This window comes from Hylobates moloch, unplaced genomic scaffold (assembly GCF_009828535.3).
Source record: "Hylobates moloch isolate HMO894 unplaced genomic scaffold, HMol_V3 SCAFFOLD_21, whole genome shotgun sequence".
Lineage (NCBI taxonomy): Eukaryota > Metazoa > Chordata > Mammalia > Primates > Hylobatidae > Hylobates > Hylobates moloch.
In genome coordinates, this window is record NW_026652296.1 from 25,502,846 (window position 1) to 25,525,165 (window position 22,320).

The 22,320-nt window shown below is 54.7% G+C and overlaps 2 protein-coding genes across 4 annotated transcripts; both read left to right on the forward strand.

Moving 5' to 3' along the window:
- Positions 1-8,055: 8,055 nt before the first annotated feature.
- FAM83C (family with sequence similarity 83 member C) lies at positions 8,056-14,500 on the forward strand. Its single transcript, XM_032142294.2, has 4 exons — positions 8,056-8,568; positions 11,374-11,541; positions 11,747-11,871; positions 12,346-14,500. Exons 1-4 carry the CDS (start codon positions 8,056-8,058, stop codon positions 13,778-13,780), a joined length of 2,241 nt encoding a protein of 746 aa, XP_031998185.1. The 3' UTR covers positions 13,781-14,500.
- A 964-nt stretch (positions 14,501-15,464) lies between these two features.
- On the forward strand, positions 15,465-21,746 carry EIF6 (eukaryotic translation initiation factor 6). 3 transcript variants are annotated; one of them, XM_032142295.2, is made up of 7 exons: positions 15,465-15,538; positions 15,795-15,906; positions 16,026-16,111; positions 19,847-20,022; positions 20,556-20,732; positions 20,927-21,108; positions 21,464-21,746. In XM_032142295.2, the coding sequence occupies exons 2-7, from the start codon at positions 15,800-15,802 to the stop codon at positions 21,471-21,473; spliced, it is 738 nt and encodes a 245-aa protein (XP_031998186.1). In that variant the 5' UTR covers positions 15,465-15,538; positions 15,795-15,799; the 3' UTR covers positions 21,474-21,746. The 3 variants fall into 3 exon arrangements, with proteins under 3 accessions (XP_031998186.1, XP_031998188.1, XP_031998187.1); XM_032142297.2 differs by having other exon boundaries at positions 15,481-15,499; XM_032142296.2 differs by lacking the exon at positions 15,465-15,538 and having other exon boundaries at positions 15,547-15,906.
- The last annotated feature ends 574 nt before the right edge of the window (positions 21,747-22,320 follow it).

Consider the following 22,320-nt stretch of genomic DNA (forward strand, 5'->3'; position numbering starts at 1 on the left):
ACAAAAAAAACCTTAAAGTTTGAAAGATCAGATCCAGGTATTGGGAGGGAAAAAGAGGGAAAACCATTATGTTGGAAAACCTGGACTGCTAATGAGCAACTTTCATATGACTTTTTAAAAATTGTATAAAATACTGTAAATGCATTGTCTCACAACAATCAGGTAAAACAGGTATTATCCTCATCATTTTTATTATCCCTTTAACACAAGTGAGGGGACTGAAGCTTAGAAGGGCCTCTAGAGAAAGAGTGATCGAGGGTAAGAAGGGGCCAAGAGTGCTCCAGCCCACGACAGACCCCGGGGATCCTGCTTTGTCCCCATGTCACCCTGCCTCCCTCCCCCAGGTCAGCCAGGAGATTTGCAATTGAGTATGAGATCTTACTCTGAGCTTCCTGGTCAAAGGTGGAAAATGGAAAGCCCTAAGGTTGTAGAGTTCCCATTGTCACATGAAAGGAAGTACACTTATTCATCAGAAGAAACATACATCTTCCTTACTCTTCAAAGAAGACTGTATTGTAGAGGTTTTCAAATGAGAAACACTGAACAGTACCCCTAAGATTGATGTTTTACCTAAAAATTTGAAAAACATAAATCATCGCTATTTCTTCCGATGAGAAATAGCAATGCTATACGACAAGACGGGGTGAATCTTAAACCGAGGTTGAAGCCCAGGCTGCACTTCAGCCAGCATCTTTTGTTTTCCCTCGGTGCCAGGCTTGCTTGGTATTTTCACTTGTCACCTCACTCGCCGCCTTGCAGGTGAGGATTCTTAAGCTCATGTTCCAGGAGGGAAATGCCCAGATGTACCCTGTATGGTGGCTCTGACCCAGTCCACTGCTTCAGGATGTGAAGAGTGAGGCTTAAGGACACGGGAAAACGGGAATTGAGGACTAGCTGTCCAGATGAAGGCACAGAACAGGAAGCTCTTCAGACTGCAGCAACTGTTGAGTTAGCTGCTAAGGGAAGGAAGGGTTGCAGAGATCAGGTGGGACCATGAGTAGGGGTAGCACAGATCACACATCAGCTGCCAGGCAGCAGGGATTGCTGCACCCATGATGCAATAGGGAAACAGGTGCACTGAGAAGAATCTGCTTGCTGGTGCAAGGTGACCCTGCAGCAAAGCTGAACAGTCATTTTTTCTGGGTTCCACTCCATTGCTTTTGGTGCACCTTGGTTGCATCTGTGGGGAGCCAGTCTGGTGGCAGATGGACTTCAGATGCTGGAGATGCTCCAGGGAGGGCAAGGGCATGGGGCAGGAAGGACCTTGGCGAACCTCAGGATAGACCTCAGGGACGAAGGATGTTGGCCTTGTCTTGGGTATAGAAATTCTGAAGTTGATGAGCTCCCGGAGGTGATGGCAGCCCCGAGACTGGGTTGGGAGTGCAAGGAGCATTCACAGGAGGTGGCAGGAAGAGCAGGCACCATTGCAGAAGGTAGACTGTGGAGCCAGGGAAGAGGAGAGCTTCTAGAAGGAGACTCAGAGCAGCATGCTGAGAAGAAATGGAGGGATACTGGGAGGAGGCAGAAGAGGGGGTGAAACGAGGGGGTTTGCAGGAACGTGCTGAAGATGTATTTGGGGCAGGGAGGACTCTGATGAGCTAAGCACTTAGTGGAGTAGGGAACTTCCTATGAGTGTTAGGGACTCTGATGAGATCCCTCTGGAAATGGAAGCCTGATCTTGAGAACAAGGGCCTGGCTTTGGAGGTGGTGAAGGGAATCCTTTCCTGAGACCAGCGATTGGGAGGACTGATAGGAGGAAAGGAGTTTCTGAGGAGAGGGCTGAGGGGGAAGGGAGAGCTCATGCCAGCTGGTCTCGGTCTAGAGTTTATCAGCCATGGGGGTGGAGTGGGAGGGAAGTGGAGCTGGCAGGGGTATTTGAACTCTTACCCTGGGAGCAGCCCTCCTGTACCTATTGCTCTGGTTCCCACTTCTAGTCTGTCCACTGCACCTACCATGCCTCACCCACCCTACCCACTGGGCTTGGCCTTAGAGAGGGGGAGGCCAGACCTCAGGCCCCTGGCCCCGACCCTCCCCGCTCCCCCATCAAGTTCTCTGTAGCTTCCAGGGGACTTCCCTGGAGCGACGTTGGTGAGCCTAGGACCCAGACCCTGACCAGGCCACGGGCTCCCTTTTTCCGTGTGGAGGGGAGAATAAGGAGAAAAGATCCTGGAGACCCTGGCTGGGGAATTTCCAGGAAGGGACCTCCAAGCACCAACCCATGGCATCAACAAGTGATGGACTACAGCGGTAGTGCCGGAAGCGCCTGGAGACCTCCCGCCCAGCCATCGCATCGGACGGGGGAGGCTGAGGCCCTGCCAGGCCTCACTGCAGGTTTCAGTCAGGAACCAGCACCCACGGGCCTGGGCTGGGTGCTCTTCCTTTTTTTCTCTCCCTGTGGCCAGAAACAGCACTCACCTCACACTTGGGAGAGGGCCCGCCACTGCGCTGTGCCTTGCTTGAAGGGGCGGGAGGTGGGCCCTGGCTCCTCTGAGGTTCTGCAATGGGTCCAGGCTCTAAACCCCAGGCGCTTGGTTTATACCTCAGCCTAATGCGTGCTTTATAATTATTTATGGGTCTGTCTTCCCCACTGAACTGTGAGCTCCTCCAGGGCAGAGACAAACTCTTACTCATCTTTGGGTCACCTGCTGGCTGAAGGTGGACACTAAATCCATGCTGGGAGGATTGGACAGAGGGAGAGGGGGTGGGAAAGGGAGGCTGCCTCAATAACAGGGCTCCAGGAGTCAACAGATGTACCTCTTTCTTCCCCTCCCAAGTTCAAAACAAATGGAGAAATAAAACACAGGAGACAGACAGATGGACACCCCGCCTCCTGTGAGCAGGGGTGGGATGAGAGGCCAGATCTCAGAGGCAGTGGTGACTGACCACACCCCCTGACCGGGCTGGGACCATGTTGGCCTTGGCGCCAGCCTTTGGTGTAGAAGGGGCCAGAGACTGACCAGAAGAGCTCCCCTGGTGGCTTCCTGAGCTTTCAGGCCTTCATCGAGCCCCTGTCCTTTCACAACTGGGAAAGCTCTGGACTTCAGCATGTACTGAGCAACCACAGCTGCTCTCAGCCAGGAACTTGGCGTAGCTGAGCCCATATATTCCTCACAACAACCCTGTAAAGGAGGTGGTGGGGGTCCCACTCTACAGAGTCAGCCACTGTGACTCAGAGAAGTTGTGATTGTTCAGCTTCCCCATTAAGTGGCAGAGCCTGTGTTCCTACCAGGGGGTCGACTCAGTCCAGTGGCACAATAGCCCATGGGGTATCAGGATGAGATAAGAGTTCGGAATGGTGACCTCCTGAGACCTGTGTCACACTCAGTGAACAGTGAACCACACTGGGTTCAACCAATGTGGGTTATTTCTGGTGCTTTGGCCCACTCTCGCCATTGGAGCTGTTTCTGAGTTATCCTAGGATGATGCTCTGGAGTCTTCCCAGCCTCTGAGCCATCATCTCTAGGTAAGAACCCAGCACTTGAGAAGGCCCTCGAGCTCTTCCTAGTGCGGCTCTAGCCTTCCTGTTAGCATCTTCCCCTGCACCACAGCCCCCACCTGCCTTCCTTGGGCATGTCCTTGCCCTCTTTCTCCAGCCAGGAACACCCCACTTACCCCTCTGTACCTGAAATCTTTCTCACCCTTTGCTACCTGGCTCAAGCCAGCCTCGGGGACTCTTCAGCATGTGTCTGCTTGCATCTCTGGCTTTTAGGTCACTTTGCCTTGATTCAAGGGATTTGGGCGCACTCTGGCTCCCCTACCAGTCCCAGCTGCTCCTCTGCGGGAACCGTGTCTCTCCTGACCCGGGGCGCCAGAGGAAAGGTATGTGGCAGCACTGGCCTCAGAGCAGCCTGCACCTGGAGGGCTGCAACTCAGCCTCTGCTCCCCCTACCCTACACAACATCGCCTGTCCAGACACCACTTGGCTTGTGAGAGACAACAGACAAGGCTGAGTAGCCCCCAGGACAGCTGAGTGATGCCAGGCAGGCGCCTGACACACCTCCTGTACAGGAAAACAGTTTCCTTCCTCTTAATTACAGTCATTAAGGGGCCTGTGCCTGACACACCGCAGCCAGGGACAGGGCTTGGGTCTGTCTGGACGGCTCCCATCACCCTTGGCCACCACCCCTAGGCCCAGCCCCAATGCCAGGAGCCACCTGTCTGCCCTCCCATTGCCCTTGACCAACTCAGCTCACAGGGAGGGGCTGCCTAGGGAGGGGCTGCCTAGGGAGGGGCAGCTGGCCCCGCAGCCTGGGGATATTTGATTTGATTTGCACACAAGTATTATCACGATGTCCGGGATCCACTGGAACCCCTTGCCCTTCAACGAAGTCTTCCCACCACTACCCCTCTCCATTGTGCTTCCTGTACACAGCCCCAGTACCGCAATGCAGAGTCCGACTCAAGGGCTATCCCGCTGCCCAGACACACATGCACACACAGGTCCACGCACACTGCCGTGCCACGCAGGCACACAAACATCACAGACAGGACGTGCACACACATACAAGCACGGGTACAGTTATGCATAGGTACACGTGTATATATTTAGTCAAACCATATGAAATTGCCAATATTCAGTGGTTTCTTATGTACAAAAAAGGAATCTATCACAAACCTGGGCATGGGGGGAAGTATACAAAAATACAGAGCCAAATTTGTACACCTGTGCCTTATTTACAACAGCCAAAAGGTGGAAGCAACTCAGGCATCCATCCGTGGAGGAATGGATGAGCTAAATGTGCTACATACATGCAATGGGATGTTATTCAGCCTAAAGAGGAAGGAGATTCCGACACACGCTACAACGTGGAGGAACTTGAAGACATGAAGCTACGTGAAATGAGCCAGTCACAAAAGGACAAAACTGTATGATTCCACTTAAATGAGGTACTTAGAGGAGTCAAATTCATAGAGACAGGAAGCAGAATAGTGGGCGCCAGGGGCTGGGGAAGGGGGAAATGGGGAGTTCGTGTTTAGTGGGTACAGAGCTCTAGTTTTGCAAAGTGAGAAGAGTTCTAGAGATGGATGGTGGTGAGGGTTACACCACAGTGTGAATGGACTTATGACACTTGAAGTGTACCACTTAAAAATGGTTATTACAATAGCAGATTTTGGCTTGGTGCAGTGGCTCACGCCTGTAATCTCAACACTTTGGGAGGCGGAGGCAAGAGCATCCCTTGAGGCCAGGAGTTTGAGAGTAACCTGGGCAACAGAGCGAGACTCCATCTCTAATTCTTTTTGTTTGTTTGTTTGTTTTGAAACGGAGTCTCACTGTCACCCAGGCTGGAGTGCAGTGGCGTAATCTTGGCTCACCTCAACCTCTGCCTCCCAGGTTCAAGTGATTCTCCTGCCTCAGTCTCCTGAGTAGCTGGGATTATGGGCGCCCGCCACCGCATCCAGCTAATTTTTGTATTTTTATTAGAGATGGGATTTCACCATGTTGGTCAGTCTGGTCTTGAACTCCCAACCTCAGGTGATCCACCCACCTTGGCCTCCCAAAGTGCTGGGATTATAGGCATGAGCCACAGCGTCTGGCCACGAATTCTTTTTTAAAGGCAAATTTCATGTGTATTTTACCACAATTAAAAGATACAGAGCCAAAGATATGTACCTGACATAGATGTATACACACTGCAAGGTAAACAAAACTAACTCAGTGACAGGCAAACGTGCCTCCCTCCCTCCCGGGAGCACTTCTACCACCCAGATAAGACCCTGGTTTGTCCTCCCCTTCAAACAAATCTGGAGATAAGGCCCTAATGATGGCCCTGCCACCTCGGCTGCCCCCACAGCTCATTACCCTCCCACGGTCTGGCTTTGTTTACTCAACCTTCTGCCCCTCTTGCAGCCTCCTCACCCCCAGGGAAGGGCCTCCTTGGAGTGCTCGTTGCCCCTGCACCTGGGATGGGATGGGGTGGGCCATAACTCCTGACCTGTGGCTCCCCCATGCTCCCCCAGGCCCTTCACTTATAGGGTCCTTGAAGACACAGCCCTGGCCCCATTCACCTTTGGTCCTAGGGCTCAGCTCAACTCAGGAACCTCTAAATCCCACCCAGCTCCCTCCCACTATATGTGTGTCAAGTTCTTTGGACACAGAAGACCCTGTGTTCCGGACATGATCACAGACCAGATGAAACAAGTGCGCTTAGTCCTAAACAGGCTGCGAGGCATGGCTTTAGGTCTTGTGCACTTCCCGCCGTCCTCGCTGGACCTCTCTAAACAGGGCTGTGAGACGCGGCTTTAGGTCTTCTGCACTTTCTGCCATCCTCGCTGGACCTCACGCCTCTGTGGAAAGGTGGTGACTGCTTCTGCCTTGCCTGGCTCCCCAGCTGCAGCTGCCACCTGCTCATCCCCTTCCCCAGAGCAAAGCTGCTCACCGTCCTCTGAAGGACACATGGTACATGCTCCAGGACTTTAGTCTTTGTTGGGGTAGAGGTCAAAAATCTGCCTGCCCTGTTTGCCTCCTGACCTTGCAGTGTGTCCGCCCATTCTCTGAAACAACCTTCCAACCATTTTCATACTCAGCCCTGGAGGAGGGGAAGAAGGCTGGGGTCTGGCCACCACCAGGCCAAGAATATCCCTGGAGTTAAGGGTATTGCAAGCACAGCCATCTGGAACAGCATGTCTCAGGGGTGGGCCTTAGCCCACTGCCCACAGTGCACTGGGCACTTGTTTAAAAACTCAGGAATTCGAGGTTACAGTAAGCGATGATCACACCACTGCTCTCTCTAGCCTGGGTGACAGAGCGAGATCATGTCTCAATTAAAAAAGAAAAATGGCCAGGTGTGGTGGCTCACATCTGTAATCCCAGCACTTTGGGAGGCTGAGACAGAAGGATTGCTTGAGGCCAGGAGTTCAAGATCAGCCTGGGCAACATAGTGAGATCCCATCTCTAAAAAAAATTTTAAAAGTAGCTGAGCATGGTAACATGCACCTGTAATCCCAGCTACTTGGGAGGCTGAGGTGGGAAGATCACTTGAGCCCAGAGAAACTGAGGCACAGCAGTAGTGAGCTGTGATTGTGCCACTGCCCTCCAGCCTAGGTGACAGAGCAAGACCCTATCTCAAAAAGAGAAAGAAAAAGACAAGCTCCAGAAGCCTACGGACACCTTCTGGATGAGAATTTCCAGGAGGGTGGGGCCCAGGGATCTGCATTTCATCACCTCTCACCACCCCTGGGGTGAGGGTGAGAGCCACTGCTCTAGGTTCTTGAAGGACAGCTCTGAGCGGGGGTGGGAGAGAGCCAGGGGGCTGTGAGCACCACAGTTAAGATGGTGGAGAGTGGCAGGACGATTATGGGAGCAAAAAGAGGGCTGGCTGGGGGACAGACAGGCGTTGATGTCCTTGGATATTCCATGTGACGCTCATTCAGCTCTCACTTAGGGCCTTGCAGACTTGAGCCAGGGCACATGCTATCCACTATGGTATGTGTTGGGGGGGTCATGGCCGGTCTCTACATCGGCGTTTGGGTGAAGAGTTTATGCAAGTGGATGTGATTAAAATGTGTGGTCGGCCTGTGTCAGCCCACACTCCATGTCTATGTATTGGTCAGTTGTCAGTGTGTCCGTCTGCACGTGTATTCATGTCTTTTCCTGGGTGTCTTGAGTCGCTCACCCACCTGCAGTGTGTGTGCGTGTGCGTGTGAGTGTGTGTTCCTGAGCCGCCTGGGCCCCTCTTGGCTATAATTCAACCTCTGTGGGTCCCAGGAAGTCAGCATTTGGAGACTTGCTGGGAGCCTGGTGGGGATGGGGCGGCGTTGTTGGGAGGAAGAGAGGGAGGCAGGAGTGTGCACCGAGGGCCTGGCACTGCCGCTTCCCTGGGCAGGCGAGTCCCAACACAGGCAGACAGGTGGGGCTGACCTGACAGGTTCCAGAGGCCAGGGGCAATAGGGCGGAGCGTGGCTCTGATTTAGGGTGGCAACAGTTTGGGGGCCCTGCCACACACACAGCGAGCGGGCGGGCAGGAGGCGGTTCTGCTGGTCTCCTCTTCCTGCTGCAGCCAGCCCAGCGTGTGGGCCATGGGCCCTGCCGGCGGGTGAGGCAGCCGCGTGGCAGGCATGTTCGGAGGCCTGGGGCCTGGGGGCCTGGGAGCCCAGGGCATGGCGGGACCCCTGCGGGGCCGGGTGGAGGAGCTGAAGCGGCCGTGGTGGCGGGAGAGCTCACCGCTGGTGCTGCGGCACAGCGAGGCGGCCCGGCTGGCGGCCGACGCCCTCCTGGAGCGGGGTGAGGCTGCCTACCTGCAGGTCGTCTCCGAGGAGCGGGAGCTGCCCTTCCTGAGTGCCCTGGATGTGGACTACATGACCAGCCATGTGCGCGGGGGCCCTGAGCTCAGCGAGGCCCAGGGGCAGGAGGCCTCGGGGCCAGACCGCCTCAGCCTGCTCTCCGAAGTCACCTCAGGCACTTACTTCCCCATGGCCTCTGACACAGACCCCCCAGACCTGGACCTGGGCTGGCCCGAGGTGCCACAGGCCACGGGCTTCAGCCCCACGCAGGCCGTGGTCCACTTCCAGAGGGACAAGGCCAAGAACATCAAGGACCTGCTGCGCTTCCTCTTCAGCCAGGCCCGCACGGTAAGGGCCTCATCTCTCCATCACTCATCTCACAGAGGAGGAAACTGAGGTCCAGAGAGGGAAGAGACCAGCCCAAGGCCACGCAGCAACTTAGGGGCAGAATGAGGACCAGCACCTCTGGCAGTATTAGATTGCAAACTCCTAGAAGGGGGACATCCCATATTTACCTTGGCAACTGCTTGGTACCCAGGAATAGTATGGATGAGCATAGAACAGGGCATGGGTGTCAGGGACTCCACAATCCCCTGAAATGCACACGAAGTGATGCAGGTTGGAGGGAGGAGTCCTCGCTGCATCTTTACCTTGGAAGATGCTCCACTGCCTTAAATCAGATTCTCAAAAAGTTTTATGATCCCCACACTAAGAACTCCAACCTTGGGGAACATCTGAGTCGTCTCCTTCACTTATAGAAGAAAAAACTGAGGCCAGAGAGGGGCTTGGGACTTGCCCAGGGAGGTCCATATGGTGACATAGAGCTCAGGGCTCAGGGAGACAGGGGCTCTCTGACTTAGGTCCCGGGGAGCAGTCCGGCCCTCCTTACTGGCTCAGGTCCCTAGTTGCCCCCTACCCTCCTGCACCACATCTGCAGCTGGGCCTGAAGCAGGGGAGGGGGCCAGCGTGTGGGCCTCTTTGGCGTGGCCTCGAGGGCTGGGCCTTGGAACCAAGGAGGAAGGAGGAGAGGAGGCTGCTGGGCTCAGTGATGGGGAGTGGGAGCTCAGGAGAAAGAGAATTGGGAGGGCAGGTAGGGGTGGTCAGCACCCAGAAAGGCTCCGGCCACACACGAGCACAGCTTCCCTTCTGAAGCCCTGGCCTCCGACTCCAGGGGAATGGACGAGATGATCCCTGGCAGGGTTTGAGGTAGAGTTAGGCTCCTGCTGCAGAGATAGGAAGCCAGCATGCTGGAATCCCACCGGTACTTCCAGAGCCTCCCGGGCAAGCCTGCCTGTGCCCCAGGCAGGGGACGGCCAGGCCTGATTGGCATCGGGAATGGGGTTATTAGTGAGGCTGCTGCTGTCGTCCTCCTCACCCCTGCCTCTTTGATCTTTCCTGCCTGTCCTTGTTCCCCAACCCTGGCCAGACCTGTGCTGTGAACTAGGGCATCCCCCAGTGCCTCGCCTTATCAGCCCCCATTTAGACCCCTCTATCCTGGGCCAGGAGCCAGGCTTGTGCACTGGGCTGTCATGACTCCTTGCCCTGCAGCCCAATGTTTATAGAGCTCTGTTATGTCTTGAGCATTTTCACATTTAATTCCCTGTAACTCTGAGACATGGCTACCATTATCTCCATTTAACAGATGAGGAAGGTGAGCCTTCCAGAGGTGAAGCGACTCACCCAAAGCTGTGTCACCAAGAAGTGGTAGAGTCCAGGTTTGAACTCAGTTCTTTCTGACTCCAGAGCTGGGGTGCAATGCTCTGTACCTCCTGCCTCTCGGACCTGCCTGGGAGAGGAGACTCTCATAGCAGATATATGCCATGGGAAGAAAGGCCAGCTGGGGTCTGGGAGGTGCCAGGAAGGTTTCAGGGGCCTCTTTGAGGCAGTCCTTTATATGGGATGGAGGCACAAGCCCCAGCCCAGCCCTCAACTGAGCAGAAAACTTGGATCCATTTGGCATGGGTGCAAGTAAGGGAGTCTGCAGTGTAAGGGGTCACACCAGACCTCTGTGGCTTCACAGGGAAATTGAGGCAGGGCTGGGAAAGGGCAGTGAAGACCCCAGTAAGTGGCTTGTAGCTCTGACCCTGGAGAAGGGAGCCTCAGACAGACAGTCCCTGGGTCAGAGCTGGGCTGGAGTTAGTCGGGGGAGTGCCAGGAACTTGCCTGGGAATTGGAGTCTGGGTTCTGCTTCTCACCGCTGTCCCATCTGGGGCTCAGTGCAGAGGGAGCATTGGACTAGCACAGCCGATCCACAGTCATCTTTGAGAATCTAATGATGGATAAACACTCGGTGCACAGGAGGATGCACACAAATGCTTTCAAACAGCTAGGGGTTCAAGACAGTCAAATCTGGGCTGGGATTTGACTGTAATCCCAGTGCTTTAGGAGGCTGAGGTGGGAGGATCGCTTGAGGCCAGGAGTTCAAGACCAGCTTGTGAGACCCCCCAGCTCTACAAAAAATTAGAATAAAAAAAATTAGCGACCGGGCGTGGTGGCTCATGCCTGTAATCCCAGCACTTTAGGAGTCCGAGGCAGGCAGATCACAAGGTCAGGAGTTTGAGACTAGCCTGGCCAACATGGTGAAACTCCATCTCTACTAAAAATACAGAAAATTAGCTGGGCATGGTAGCGGATGCCTGAAATTCCAGCTACTTGAGAGGCTGAGGCACGAGAATCACTTGAATCCAGAAGGCAGAGGTTGCAGTGAGCCGAGATTGCGCCACTACACTCCAGCCTGGGCAACAGAGTGAGACTCTATCTCAAAAAAAAAAAAAAGTTAGCCAAGTGTAGTGGCACATGCCTATAATACCAGCTACTTAGGAGGCTGAGTTGGGAAGATTGCTTGAGCCTGGGAGTTCTAGGCAGAAGAGAGCTATGATCACACCACTGCACTGCAGCCTGGGCAACAGAGTGAGACAGACACTGACTCTTAGAAAAAAAGAAGACAGTCAAATCTGCCTGTGCCCAAGTTAAGAAGCCCTGGGCTAGGTCACTGCTAAGTGCTCTTCCTGTTCACTTGTTCCTGAAGGCTCTGGCCTCCTGATTTTCAGTCCAGTGCTCTTTTCCTGGGGCCCAGGTTCCTGCCCCAGGCTTGGCTGGATGTGGGGAGTGCCCTGGGCAGCGCTGAGCTTTCGTGCGCCTCCCCCCGCCCAGGTGGTGGCTGTGGTGATGGACTTATTCACTGACATGGAGCTTCTGTGTGACCTCATGGAGGCCTCAAGCCGGCGTGGTGTCCCTGTGTACCTGCTCCTGGCCCAGGAGCACCTGAGGCACTTCCTGGAGATGTGCTACAAGATGGACCTCAATGGGGGTCACCTGCCGGTCAGTGAGGACCAGCGGCAGTAACCAGGGGTGCGGGCGGGGACTCAGGGAGGGCAGGGGAGCCAGTGGGTGGCCAGTCAGCACTGGGGGGCAATGGGAGTGGGGGGTGGGTTCCCTTTGCTATCTGGGGTTAGGGACCCCATGGGGCAGAGACATGGCTTGAGCCTCACTCTCTCAAGGTCACCCCCAATCTACTTCCACCTAGAACATGCGTGTGCGGAGCACATGTGGGGACACATACTGCAGCAAGGCTGGCCGCCGCTTCACGGGGCAGGCCCTGGAGAAGTTCATCCTCATCGACTGTGAGCAAGTGGTGGCGGGCAGCTACAGGTGAGCAGGCGCGAGGAGGTGAGGGGGGCCTGGGGCTGCACCACTGGCTGGCATCCATCCCTTCGGACACGGACTGAGCACCTGCCATGTGCCAGGCATCATGCCAGGTTCAGGGGAGCGTGTCGGGGGCCAGTCGGCCCTGGAGGAGCTCACTCTAGGGGAATGATTAATACCCTTGGCATAGAAAATGACTATACACATTGGAACTGGAGTGACTTCAGGGAACCTCCCCCAAGTCCATTTTACAGATGGGGAAGTTGGGGTCCTGAGGGCAGCCGTGTGCCCAGGCCCACTAAGCAGGGCTAGGGCAAGCACAGACTCTGGAGTCAGAGCTCTGCCCCTCGCTGTGAGCCCTCGTGGTGGTGGGGTTTGGGTCCAGCGTGCCGGACCAGGTATGCGCCCCTGGCTGTGACTCCTGCCGACCCCCAGGGTCCTCCACTTTGCCTCCTGACCCCCCTGTCCCTCTGTCCCCAGCTTCACCTGGCTTTGCAGCCAGGCCCACACTAGCATGGTGCTGCAGCTGAGGGGCCGCATCGTGGAAGACTTTGACCGGGAGTTCCGCTGTCTGTACGCTGAGTCCCGGCCTGTGGAGGGCTTCTGTGGCGGTGTGGACCTGCTCTCTCCCCGGGCACCGCGTCCTCCCCCTGTGGCTGTAGCCTTCGGGCCTGGCGTCCCAAGCCCCACGTCATCCCCGCCCTCCAGCACCAGCCTCAGCAGCATCAAGCGGTCACCGCTTATGGGTCGCTCCTCCTACCTCACTCTACCAGGAGGTGGTGATTGCAGTGACATGGGTGTGGGGTCCTCGTCCCTGGGTCCCGCCCGCCGTGAGGCCAGTGGCCAGCCCTCCCTACATCGCCAACTGTCAGACCCTAACCACGGCTCCCCTCCTGGGCGCTATAGGGCCAACCTCGGCAAGCTAGGGGCATACCCGTGGTCCCAGTCCTCCCCTGCCCTCAACCATAACAGTACCAGCCCCTTGACCTTGGCAGTGGGGTCACCTCTGCTTCCTCGCTCCCGGCCCCCCCTCCAGTTCCATCGGGGTGTCCCAGCTCTGTCCCGGTTCCCAGAGAATGGGCTCCCAGGAAGCCAAGAGCCCAGCCCCCTGCGGGGTCGATGGGTACCTGGCACAGCCCTGGAGGCAGTGGAGGAGAAGGAGAAGGCATCTCCAAGTCAGAGCCGTGGCCAGCTGGATCTCCTTGTCCCCTTCCCCAGAGCCCGAGAAGTGAGAGACCCTGACTCTGGGGTTACCCCAAACTCAGGCCCCTTTCGGCCTGGCGAGCAGGCCCCAGAGGACAGGAGGTTGTCCCCAAGCCAGGCCGACAGCCAGCTGGATCTCCTGTCCCGAGCACTGGGTACTGGGGGTGCCCCTGAGTTGGGTTCCCTCAGACCTGGTGATTGGGCCCTGGAGGACAGGAGGCTGTCCCTAAACCAAAGCCATGGCCAATCAGACCTCCTGATGCAGTACCCCAAGGCCCAGGGCTCCAGAGTGCCCCTTGAAACCAACTCCTCAGCCAGACCTGCCAGACAGGCTCCAGATGAGCGGCGGCAGACCCTGGGGCACAGCCAGCTGGACCTCATCACAAAGTTCGGCCCATTCCGTGGTGAGGGGCCTGGGCCCAATGGTCTCCCAATACCAAGCCCTGCTCGCATGGCTGGAGTTGGGTCTGGGGATGAGAAACGGCTAACCCTGGGCCACAGCAAGCTGGACCTCATCACCAAGTATCATCAGTTGCAAGGGGCCAGGCAGGGAACCGAGCCTGGGGGTCCCAAGGGTGGCCATCTCAATGGTGGTAACAGTGACCTGGTCAGGGATGAGAAACGGCTGACCCTGGGTCACAGCAAACTGGACCTCATCACTAAGTACAACAAGTCCAAGTTCAAGCAGCTCCGAAGCCGCTTTGAGTCCTAGCCAAAGGACTGGCATGGGGGGTGCACTGGCAAGGGCAGGCCCCTCCTCTGTCCACCGAGACTCTGGACTTGCTCAGGTCCCAGACTGGGGAAGGGTGGTGTCTAGAAACCCAGGTCAGACGCACTCTCTGGGCTCAAGATTCTTGTGTACACACACACACACACACACACACACACACACACACACCCCGACCAGAATCTTCTTGAATCTAGGCTGTGTTTCCAGCCGTGTGCTGGGCCTTTAGAGCTGACAGGTGGGTCACACTCAGACCTGGGGACAGAGGTGAAATGCACAAGCTACTGGAGGAGGGGTCAGAGCCGTATCAAGTTAAAGGTTAACCAGTGACAAAGGGTGTTAGAAAATAAAGGGCAGAGAGTCATGGAGAAGGTGGAGTAGTCAAAGTTTCTTAGAGGAGATGGAGGTGGCCTTTGAGCCAGGCCCTGAAGGATGGGGAGGTTTTGGACAGATGGAGGAGAGAGTTAGAAAAATTTTTGGTGGAGGGAATCAGGTGAAGAGATGCCCTAGAGAGGACTAAATGGGTCTGAGGTGAACGAGGGAGGAAGAGCAGAGTATGTGGATACCCGGACACACACACACACACACACACACATCATCATCATCATCATCATCATTGTCGTCGCCATCTTGCTGAGTGTCTCCTGAAGTACAGGCTGTGACAGGTTGTGGGCCATTTTCCTGAACTCACCACTTGCCCAGGACAGTGAACATGATACACATCAATAAAGGCAGACTTTATTGTGACTCACAGCGCCTGGTGTATCCTGAACTTTGAGGAGTTACGGGAGGGGCACGTTGAGGGAATAGGAAGGGCACCATTCAGAGCAATTATGGGGAGCCCCTTGGAGGAGGGTGAATGCCGAAGGAATTGGGGGAGTCCAGGGGCTCCAAGCTACCACTGTGACATTTTGAGAGAACCCGGGGCTTTTGCAGATTCTACAAAATGTGGGCCAAGTTCATCCTGTCCAAGTGTGCAGCAGGGCCCTTGGCACCCATCACTATCCTGGGGACAGAAGTTGGCTGCTGAGTGAGTGATAGAGGCCGTGCGAGAGGCACATCGTGGAAGCCAACCAGCACCCACATCCTTGCCCACCCTGGACCCCTTTCCAGCCTTTTCCTGAGCCCCTGCTTCCTCAGTCCTCCTCTCTCTCCAGCACCTGCAGCCTGGCTGCCTTTCCCTCTCTGGCTGCGCCTCCTTCTCCAGCCTCGGTCTGGCCGCACTTCTGCCTCCTGGAACTCTCTCCATGGGTAGCCTCTTCTAGTCCACCCGTCTTCAGCCCCTCATCTCATTCCTCAGCTCTCCACTCCCCTGCTGGGCTCCAGACATGGGCCTCTGTCCCTCAACGCACAGCTGGACTCATCCCTTTCCCCAAACCTGCCCTTCCTCCGGCTTCATTTCGATCAATACCTCCATCATCAACCCTTCTTCTGCGAGACACTCCTGGCCCCTCCTCTCCCTCATGCCTCACAACGGACCAGCCGGAGGTCTAGGTTGATGACAGCTCCTGAATGAATAATAAATGAATGAACGCCAGCAGGCTAGGGGTGGGGCCAGGCGGGGTCGCGCCCAGACAGCTCGCGACCATAGAGTCCGCCGGAGGCCGGAGGTAGAGGGGCTGAATGCGTGGCGGGGCGCGCCGGGCTCTCCCGGAAGTCTCCCTGGACGGAAGTGGAAACGGAAACCTTTCTAGGGAGTCCAAGGTACAGTCGCCGCGTGCGGAGCTTGTTACTGGTTACTTGGTGAGCTGGTGTGAGGGGAGTCTGGGAGGGACAGCTCCGGTCCTGGGTCGGGAGGGGTGGGGGCCGGAGGATTCAGGGCCGGAGGGTCTGGTGGGGGGCCAGTGGGCGGGACCCGAGGGCGGAGGGGCCGGGAGGCCGAGAGGGGCGGGGTCGCGGCGGGGCCTGAGGGGCGGAGGCCGAGATTCTTGGGAAAGGATCCGCTGGCCTTGAACTCCCGGCTCCGCCGGCCTTGGACTCCCGGCTCCGCCGCCCCTAGGCCTCATGGCGGTCCGAGCGTCGTTCGAGAACAACTGTGAGATCGGCTGCTTTGCCAAGCTCACCAACACCTACTGTCTGGTGGCGATCGGAGGCTCAGAGAACTTCTACAGGTGCGGCGGGAGCCCCGGGGCTCACGGTGGCGGGGAGGGGTGCGCAGGAGTCAAGAGCTCCGGCAGGGGGAGGGTGCCGGCCCCTCTGCCCCGAGACTACCGAGTCCATGTCCCTACAGTGTGTTCGAGGGCGAGCTCTCCGATACCATCCCTGTGGTGCACGCGTCTATCGCCGGCTGCCGCATCATCGGGCGCATGTGTGTGGGTAAGGCAGGTGGAGGACGCCGAGGGAGGGAGTGGTCTCCAAGCACCATTAATTACACCCCCGGAGGGAACCCGGAGTGACCTAGGGATTCCCAGGGTATCATCTATTATCTCTGGGCACTATAGAATCTCTCAGGCCAAGCGTCAGGAGATCGGGGGCAACCCTCTAGCAAAGGCTGCTGGATAATAGTAATAACAAATATGTAAAGTGCTTTCACTCCTGTTCTCATTCTTTCTTCACAAAGACGCTAGAAGGTAGGAACTACTGGCCTAACTTGACTGATGAGGAAGTTGAGACTTGACCTAAGTGACTCACTAAGTTCCACACCTAGTTCCTAGTGTGGAGGAGGATTTTTATCTTTTTTTTTTTTTTTGAGACCAGATTTTTGCTCTTTCGCCCAGGCTGGAGTGCAGTGGCAAGATCACAGCTGTCTGCATCCTCAACTTCTTAGGCTCAAGTGATCCTCCCACCTCAGCCTACCAGGTAGCTAGGGCCACAGGCACGTGCCACCGCACCTGGCTAATTTTTACATTTTTGGTAGAGACGCGGCCTCACTGTGTTGCCCAGCCTGGCCTTGATCTCCTGGGCTCAAGTGATCTTCTTACCTTGGTCTCTTAAAGTGTTGGGATTACAGGCGAGAGCCACTATACCCAGCCGAGGATTTGTATCTCCTCTCTCCCTGCCACTGACTGGGCAAGGTGGTTTCTCTTTCTTTCTTTTTTTTTTTTTTTTTTGAGACGGAGTCTCGCTTTGTCGCCCAGGCTGGAGTGCAGTGGCGCAATCTCGGCTCACTGCAAGCTCCGCCTCCCGGGTTCATGCCATTCTCCTGCCCCAGCCTCTCCGAGTAGCTGGGACTACAGGCGTCCGCCACCACGCCCGGCTAATTTTTTGTATTTTTTAGTAGAGACGGGGTTTCACCGTGGTCTCGATCTCCTGACCTCGTGATCCGCCCGCCTCGGCCTCCCAAAGTGCTGGGATTACAAGCGTGAGCCACCGCGCCCGGCGGTGGTTTCTCTTTCTAAGCATCCATTTCTGTCTCTCTAAAGATTAGCTAAGATATGCGGTCATCCTGCTCAGTTACATTAAAATCTTAACTACCCTTTACCACATCTCTACCCTACCTTCCTACCTGTCAGCACTGTTAATTCCGGTCGTTGGTCCTTTTCTTTTTATTATTATTATTATTATTTGAGATGGAGTTTTCACTCTTGTTGCCCAGGCTGGAGTGCTACAGCACGATCTTGGCTCACTGCAACACTCCGTTCAAGTGATTCTCCTGCCTCAGCCTCCCAAGTAGCTGGGATTACGGGCGCATCCCACCACACCTGGCTAATTTTTTTGTATTTTTAGTAGAGATGGAGTTTCACCATGTTGGCCAGGCTGGTCTTGAACTCCTGACCTCAGGTGATCCTCCCACTTCGGCCTCCCAAAGTGCTGGGATTGCAGGCGTGAGCCACTGCGCCCGGCCGGTCCTTTCTTTAAGCTGGATCTGTCTTCCATTACTGCTGCCCATTGTTTCTTAGTTCTGCTCATTGAGGTCACTTTTAGAAGTCTGTTTGTTTTTTTTTTTTTTACTTTTACTTTAATTTTTAAAAATCTTAAGCCTGTTTGGGAGGTCGAGGCAGGTGGATCACCTGAGGTCAGCAGTTTGAGACTAACCTGATCAACATGGAGAAACCCCGTCTCTACTAAAAATACAAAAATTAGCTGGGCATGGTGGCGCATACCTATAATCCCAGCTACTTGGGAAGCTGAGGTGGGAGAATTGCTTGAACCCTGGAGGTGGAGGTTGCGGTGAGCTGGATTGTGCCATTGCATTTCAGCCTGGGCAATAAGAGCGAAACTGTGTCTCAAAAACAAACAAAAAGCAATGACAAAAAAAACTTAAGCCTAGTGACCTCAAAGTATTTTCCTATTTTTTCCTATTCAGTTAAAATACTCTGATCTCTAACCATGCCCTTAGGACTTGGAGCAAGTTCTGACAACAAGGGAGATTTTAGCTTAGTCTTTGTGTATTTTATGATGGGAGTGACCCGGAATTCAGAAATTGATTGGCGTGTATTTGTAGATTGTTCATTCTTGTTGCTGTATGGTGTGTTTTGTGTAAGGTGTAAGTACATCACAACGTATTCACCCATTCCATCGACAGTGCGTTTGGGCAGTTTTCACTTTGGTCTATTAGGAATAGTGCTACTGGCTGGGCGTGGTGGCTTACAAGGTCAGGAGATCGAGACCATCCTGGCTAACACAGTGAAACTCCATGTCTACTAAAAATACAAAAAAATTAGCCAGGTATGTGGTGGGTGGCTGTAGTCCCAGCTACTCAGGAGGTTGAGGCAGGAGAATGGTGTGAACTGGGGAGGCGGAACTTGCAGTGAGCTGAGATGGTGCCACTGCACTCCAGCCTGGGTGACAGAGCAAGACTCCGTCTCCAAAAAAAAAAGGTAATAGTGCTGCTATGTTTTCTTAGTGAACACATGTACATATTTCTACTGGGTATATAATACCTAAGAGTGGCATGGCAGAGTCACAGGTTATGTGACTATTTAGTAGTAGTTGCAGATGATGCCAGGTAATTATCTAAAGTGGTTGACCAACTTACACTCCTGTCTCAGTATGAGAGTTCAGTTGCTCCATATATCTTTGCCAACACTTGGAATTGATGACTTGTAAAAATTTTAGTCATGCTGGCTGGGGGCGGTGGCTCACACCTGTAATCCTAGCACTTTGGGAGGTCGAGGTGGGCGGATCACCTGAGGTTAGGAGTTCGAGACCAGCCTGGCCAACATAGTGAAACCCCATCTCTACAGAATCACAAAAAATTAGCCAGGTGTGGTGGCATGCACCTGTAATTCCAGCTACTCAGGAGGCCAAAGCAGGAGAATCACCTGAACCCAGGATGCAGAAGTTGCAGTGAGCCGCGATCACACCACTGCACTCCAGCCTGGGTGACAGAGTGAGACTGTACCTCAAAAAATAATAATCTAGCCATTCTGCTATGTGTGTAGTGTTAGCTCAGTTTTTTTTTTTGAATGTCATGCAAGTTGGCCACCCGTTCAACTTCCCTCGCCTCCGCCCTCCGAGTGGTGGGACAGGCCCGCCACCATGCCCGTAATTTTTTTTTAGTAGAGGGGGTTCTCGGTGGTCTCTGACCTCGATCTGCCGCCTCGGCCTCCCAAAGTGTGGTTACAAGTGAGCCACCAGCCCGGCCTTTTTTTTTTTTTTTTTTTGAGAATTTCATCTGTGGCCCAGGTGAGTGCAGTGGGGGATTCGGTCATGCAAGCCACCTCCAGTTCAGCCTTCTCCTGCCTCAGCCTCCGGTAGTGGGATACAGGCCCGCCACCACTTAGTAGAGATACGGTTTCACCATGTTAGCCAGGATGGTCTCGATCTCCTGACCTTGTGATCTGCCCGCCTCGGCCTCCCAAAGTGCTGGGATTACAGGCGTGAGCCACCGCGCCTGGCAGCTCAGTTTTTAAGTAGCAAAATATACAACTAATGCCAAGAACTCAACTTCCCTCCCAGTTGGTGATGGTGAAGTAGGCAGGATTTATTGGGATTCCTGGGTGGTCTCTGGCCTGCCCTGGGTGTTGTCCAGATCAGTGGGTTGGAGGGCTGGGCTCTGGGCCTAAAGCTTTCCTGGGAAAGCTGATTGGGCTGGGCTGGGTGGTATCCTCAGCCCCTAGGGCTCAGCAGGCATCTTGTGTATTCACCCTCTAATTTGGGTTTCTCCAGGGAACAGGCACGGTCTCCTGGTGCCCAACAATACCACCGACCAGGAGCTGCAACACATTCGCAACAGCCTTCCAGACACAGTGCAGATTCGGCGGGTGGAGGAGCGGCTCTCAGCCTTGGGCAATGTCACCACCTGCAATGACTACGTGGCCTTGGTCCACCCAGACTTGGACAGGGTGAGGCAGCCCAACTTGACCCAAGAGTCACCGGGCCATCCTAGTCAGTGGTTAGCCACTGTTCTTTCCTAACAGACAGGAATTAGGGGTCTCTCCTGTGGTTTTTCTATATAGGCCCTTGAGTTTCAGGTACTCATTGGAATAGTGATAACAGAGGCCTTATCAAGTGTCAGAAAGAAGCTGGGGAGGGTATAAATCCTTCAGGATTGGGGAGATTGAACCATCCAGTCCTGCAGCCTGGGCCAGGATAGGTGATTAACTGTTGAACTTTTGACTGTGGGTGAGAGGGGAAAAAAGTGATATTGAGACCAGCCTCCAGCTGTTCAGGGCACGCATGAATATTAGGGGCTTCACAGCTGCCCTTGACTGCTCTAAATTGTACTTCCTCTTTTCTCTGGGTGAGGCTTTCATATGAGGTATATAGGAGAATTGAGGGGCTCAGGGAGCCAAGGCCCGGGTGCTTCTGGGCATGGAGAACCTTGGTTCTGGGGCTGTAAGTTCTGAGCCCTGAACACAGTATCTTTGATTGATAGGAGACAGAAGAAATTCTGGCAGATGTGCTCAAGGTGGAAGTCTTCAGACAGACAGTGGCTGACCAGGTGCTAGTAGGAAGCTACTGTGTCTTCAGCAATCAGGGAGGGCTGGTGCATCCCAAGACTTCAATTGAAGACCAGGATGAGCTGTCCTCTCTTCTTCAGGTCCCCCTTGTGGTAAGCATTCCTGTCCTCTGAACCCCATCTCCTGAGGCAGATCCTTTCGCCCAGTGTTTGGGAGTCTGGGTCATTACCTGCTGCAGTTTGGGACTGGGGCTGCAGGTCAGGGAGGAGCAGCGTTTGGGGAGAGTCCTCACTGAGGGGGGAGAGAATTTGGTGCCGTGACTCACATTGAGCCCATCCTTTGGCAGGCGGGGACTGTGAACCGAGGCAGTGAGGTGATTGCCGCTGGGATGGTGGTGAATGACTGGTGTGCCTTCTGTGGCCTGGACACAACTAGCACAGAGCTGTCAGTGGTGGAGAGTGTCTTCAAGCTGAATGAAGCCCAGCCTAGCACCATTGCCACCAGCATGCGGGATTCCCTCATTGACAGGTATCTGGGTCTTCTCCTTTCTTCTGCTCAGGGTTGGGGGTTAACTTGCATTTTGAGAGTATGGGGAAAAGATGTCGTCTAGAATGGGAGCCTACCAGTTTGTTCTGGTAGCTTCTCGAGTGTGAGAGCATATCTGCACACTGCTGAGCAGGTAAGAGCCAGCATATTCAAAAAATATTTCTTGAGCATCTGCTAATCCTCATCTTTGTGGCTTTTCAGGGCTAGGATACTAGAGCAGTAGCTGCTTGAGCAGCTTTTCAGAGCTGGTCTGGGGATGAGGGCTGAGACAGGCACCTTGAGAGTGAGGTGGGCTCTGTGAAACAGCTACTGACTGTGCGCTTTCCTTTCTCTTCAGCCTCACCTGAGTCACCTTCCAAGTTGTTCCATGGGCTCCTGGCTCTGGATTGTGGCACCTTCTCCACACTCCGCCCAATCTGTACCGGATGCTGGCAGGGAGGTGGCAGAGAGCTCACTGGGACTGAGTGGCTGGGCACCCAACCCTTTTCCACCTGTACTCATCACCTGAATCTATCATTACTGCAAAAACCTGCTCTGTTGCGCTGGCTGGCAGGCCCTGTGGCTGCTGGCTGAGGGTTCTGCTGTCCTGTGCCACCCCATTAAAGTGCAGTTCCCTCCGGGCCATTCTGAATGTGATGTTTGGGGCCCTCAGCCTGTGGACAATCCCTGCACTCTCCAGTTGTTCCAGCATTCTGGGAAGATAGGGTGGGATCAACACAACACATACCCAACCCAGTTCACCACCTCCACACATGCCATTCCCTTCTCCTCCACCATCAAGATGGGAGGCTTCATCCTGGGGCAAGAAACACTCTCCACTACAGTTCTCCTTTTTTCTTTTTGAGGCAGTGTCTCCCTCTGTAACCCAGGCTGGAGTGTTGTGATGCAGGGATGGCTCACTGTGGCCTTGACCTCCTGGGCTCAAGCGATCCTCTCGCCTCGTTTTTATTTTATTTTTTTGTAGAAACGACGTCTCACTGTGTTGTCCAGGCTGGTCTTATACTCCTGAACTCAAGTGACCCACCGCCTCGGCCTCCCTAAGTGTCGGGATTACAGGCGTGAGCCACGGCGCCCGGTCTAGTTCTCACAGTTTTCACCCGACTTCTGCCCCGGACTTCTCTGGCCTTGAAAGGCAGAGAGTCTGTTCTGATTTTCCCCTGAGCTGGATGAGGCCCCCGTGAGAGCTCTGGGGCA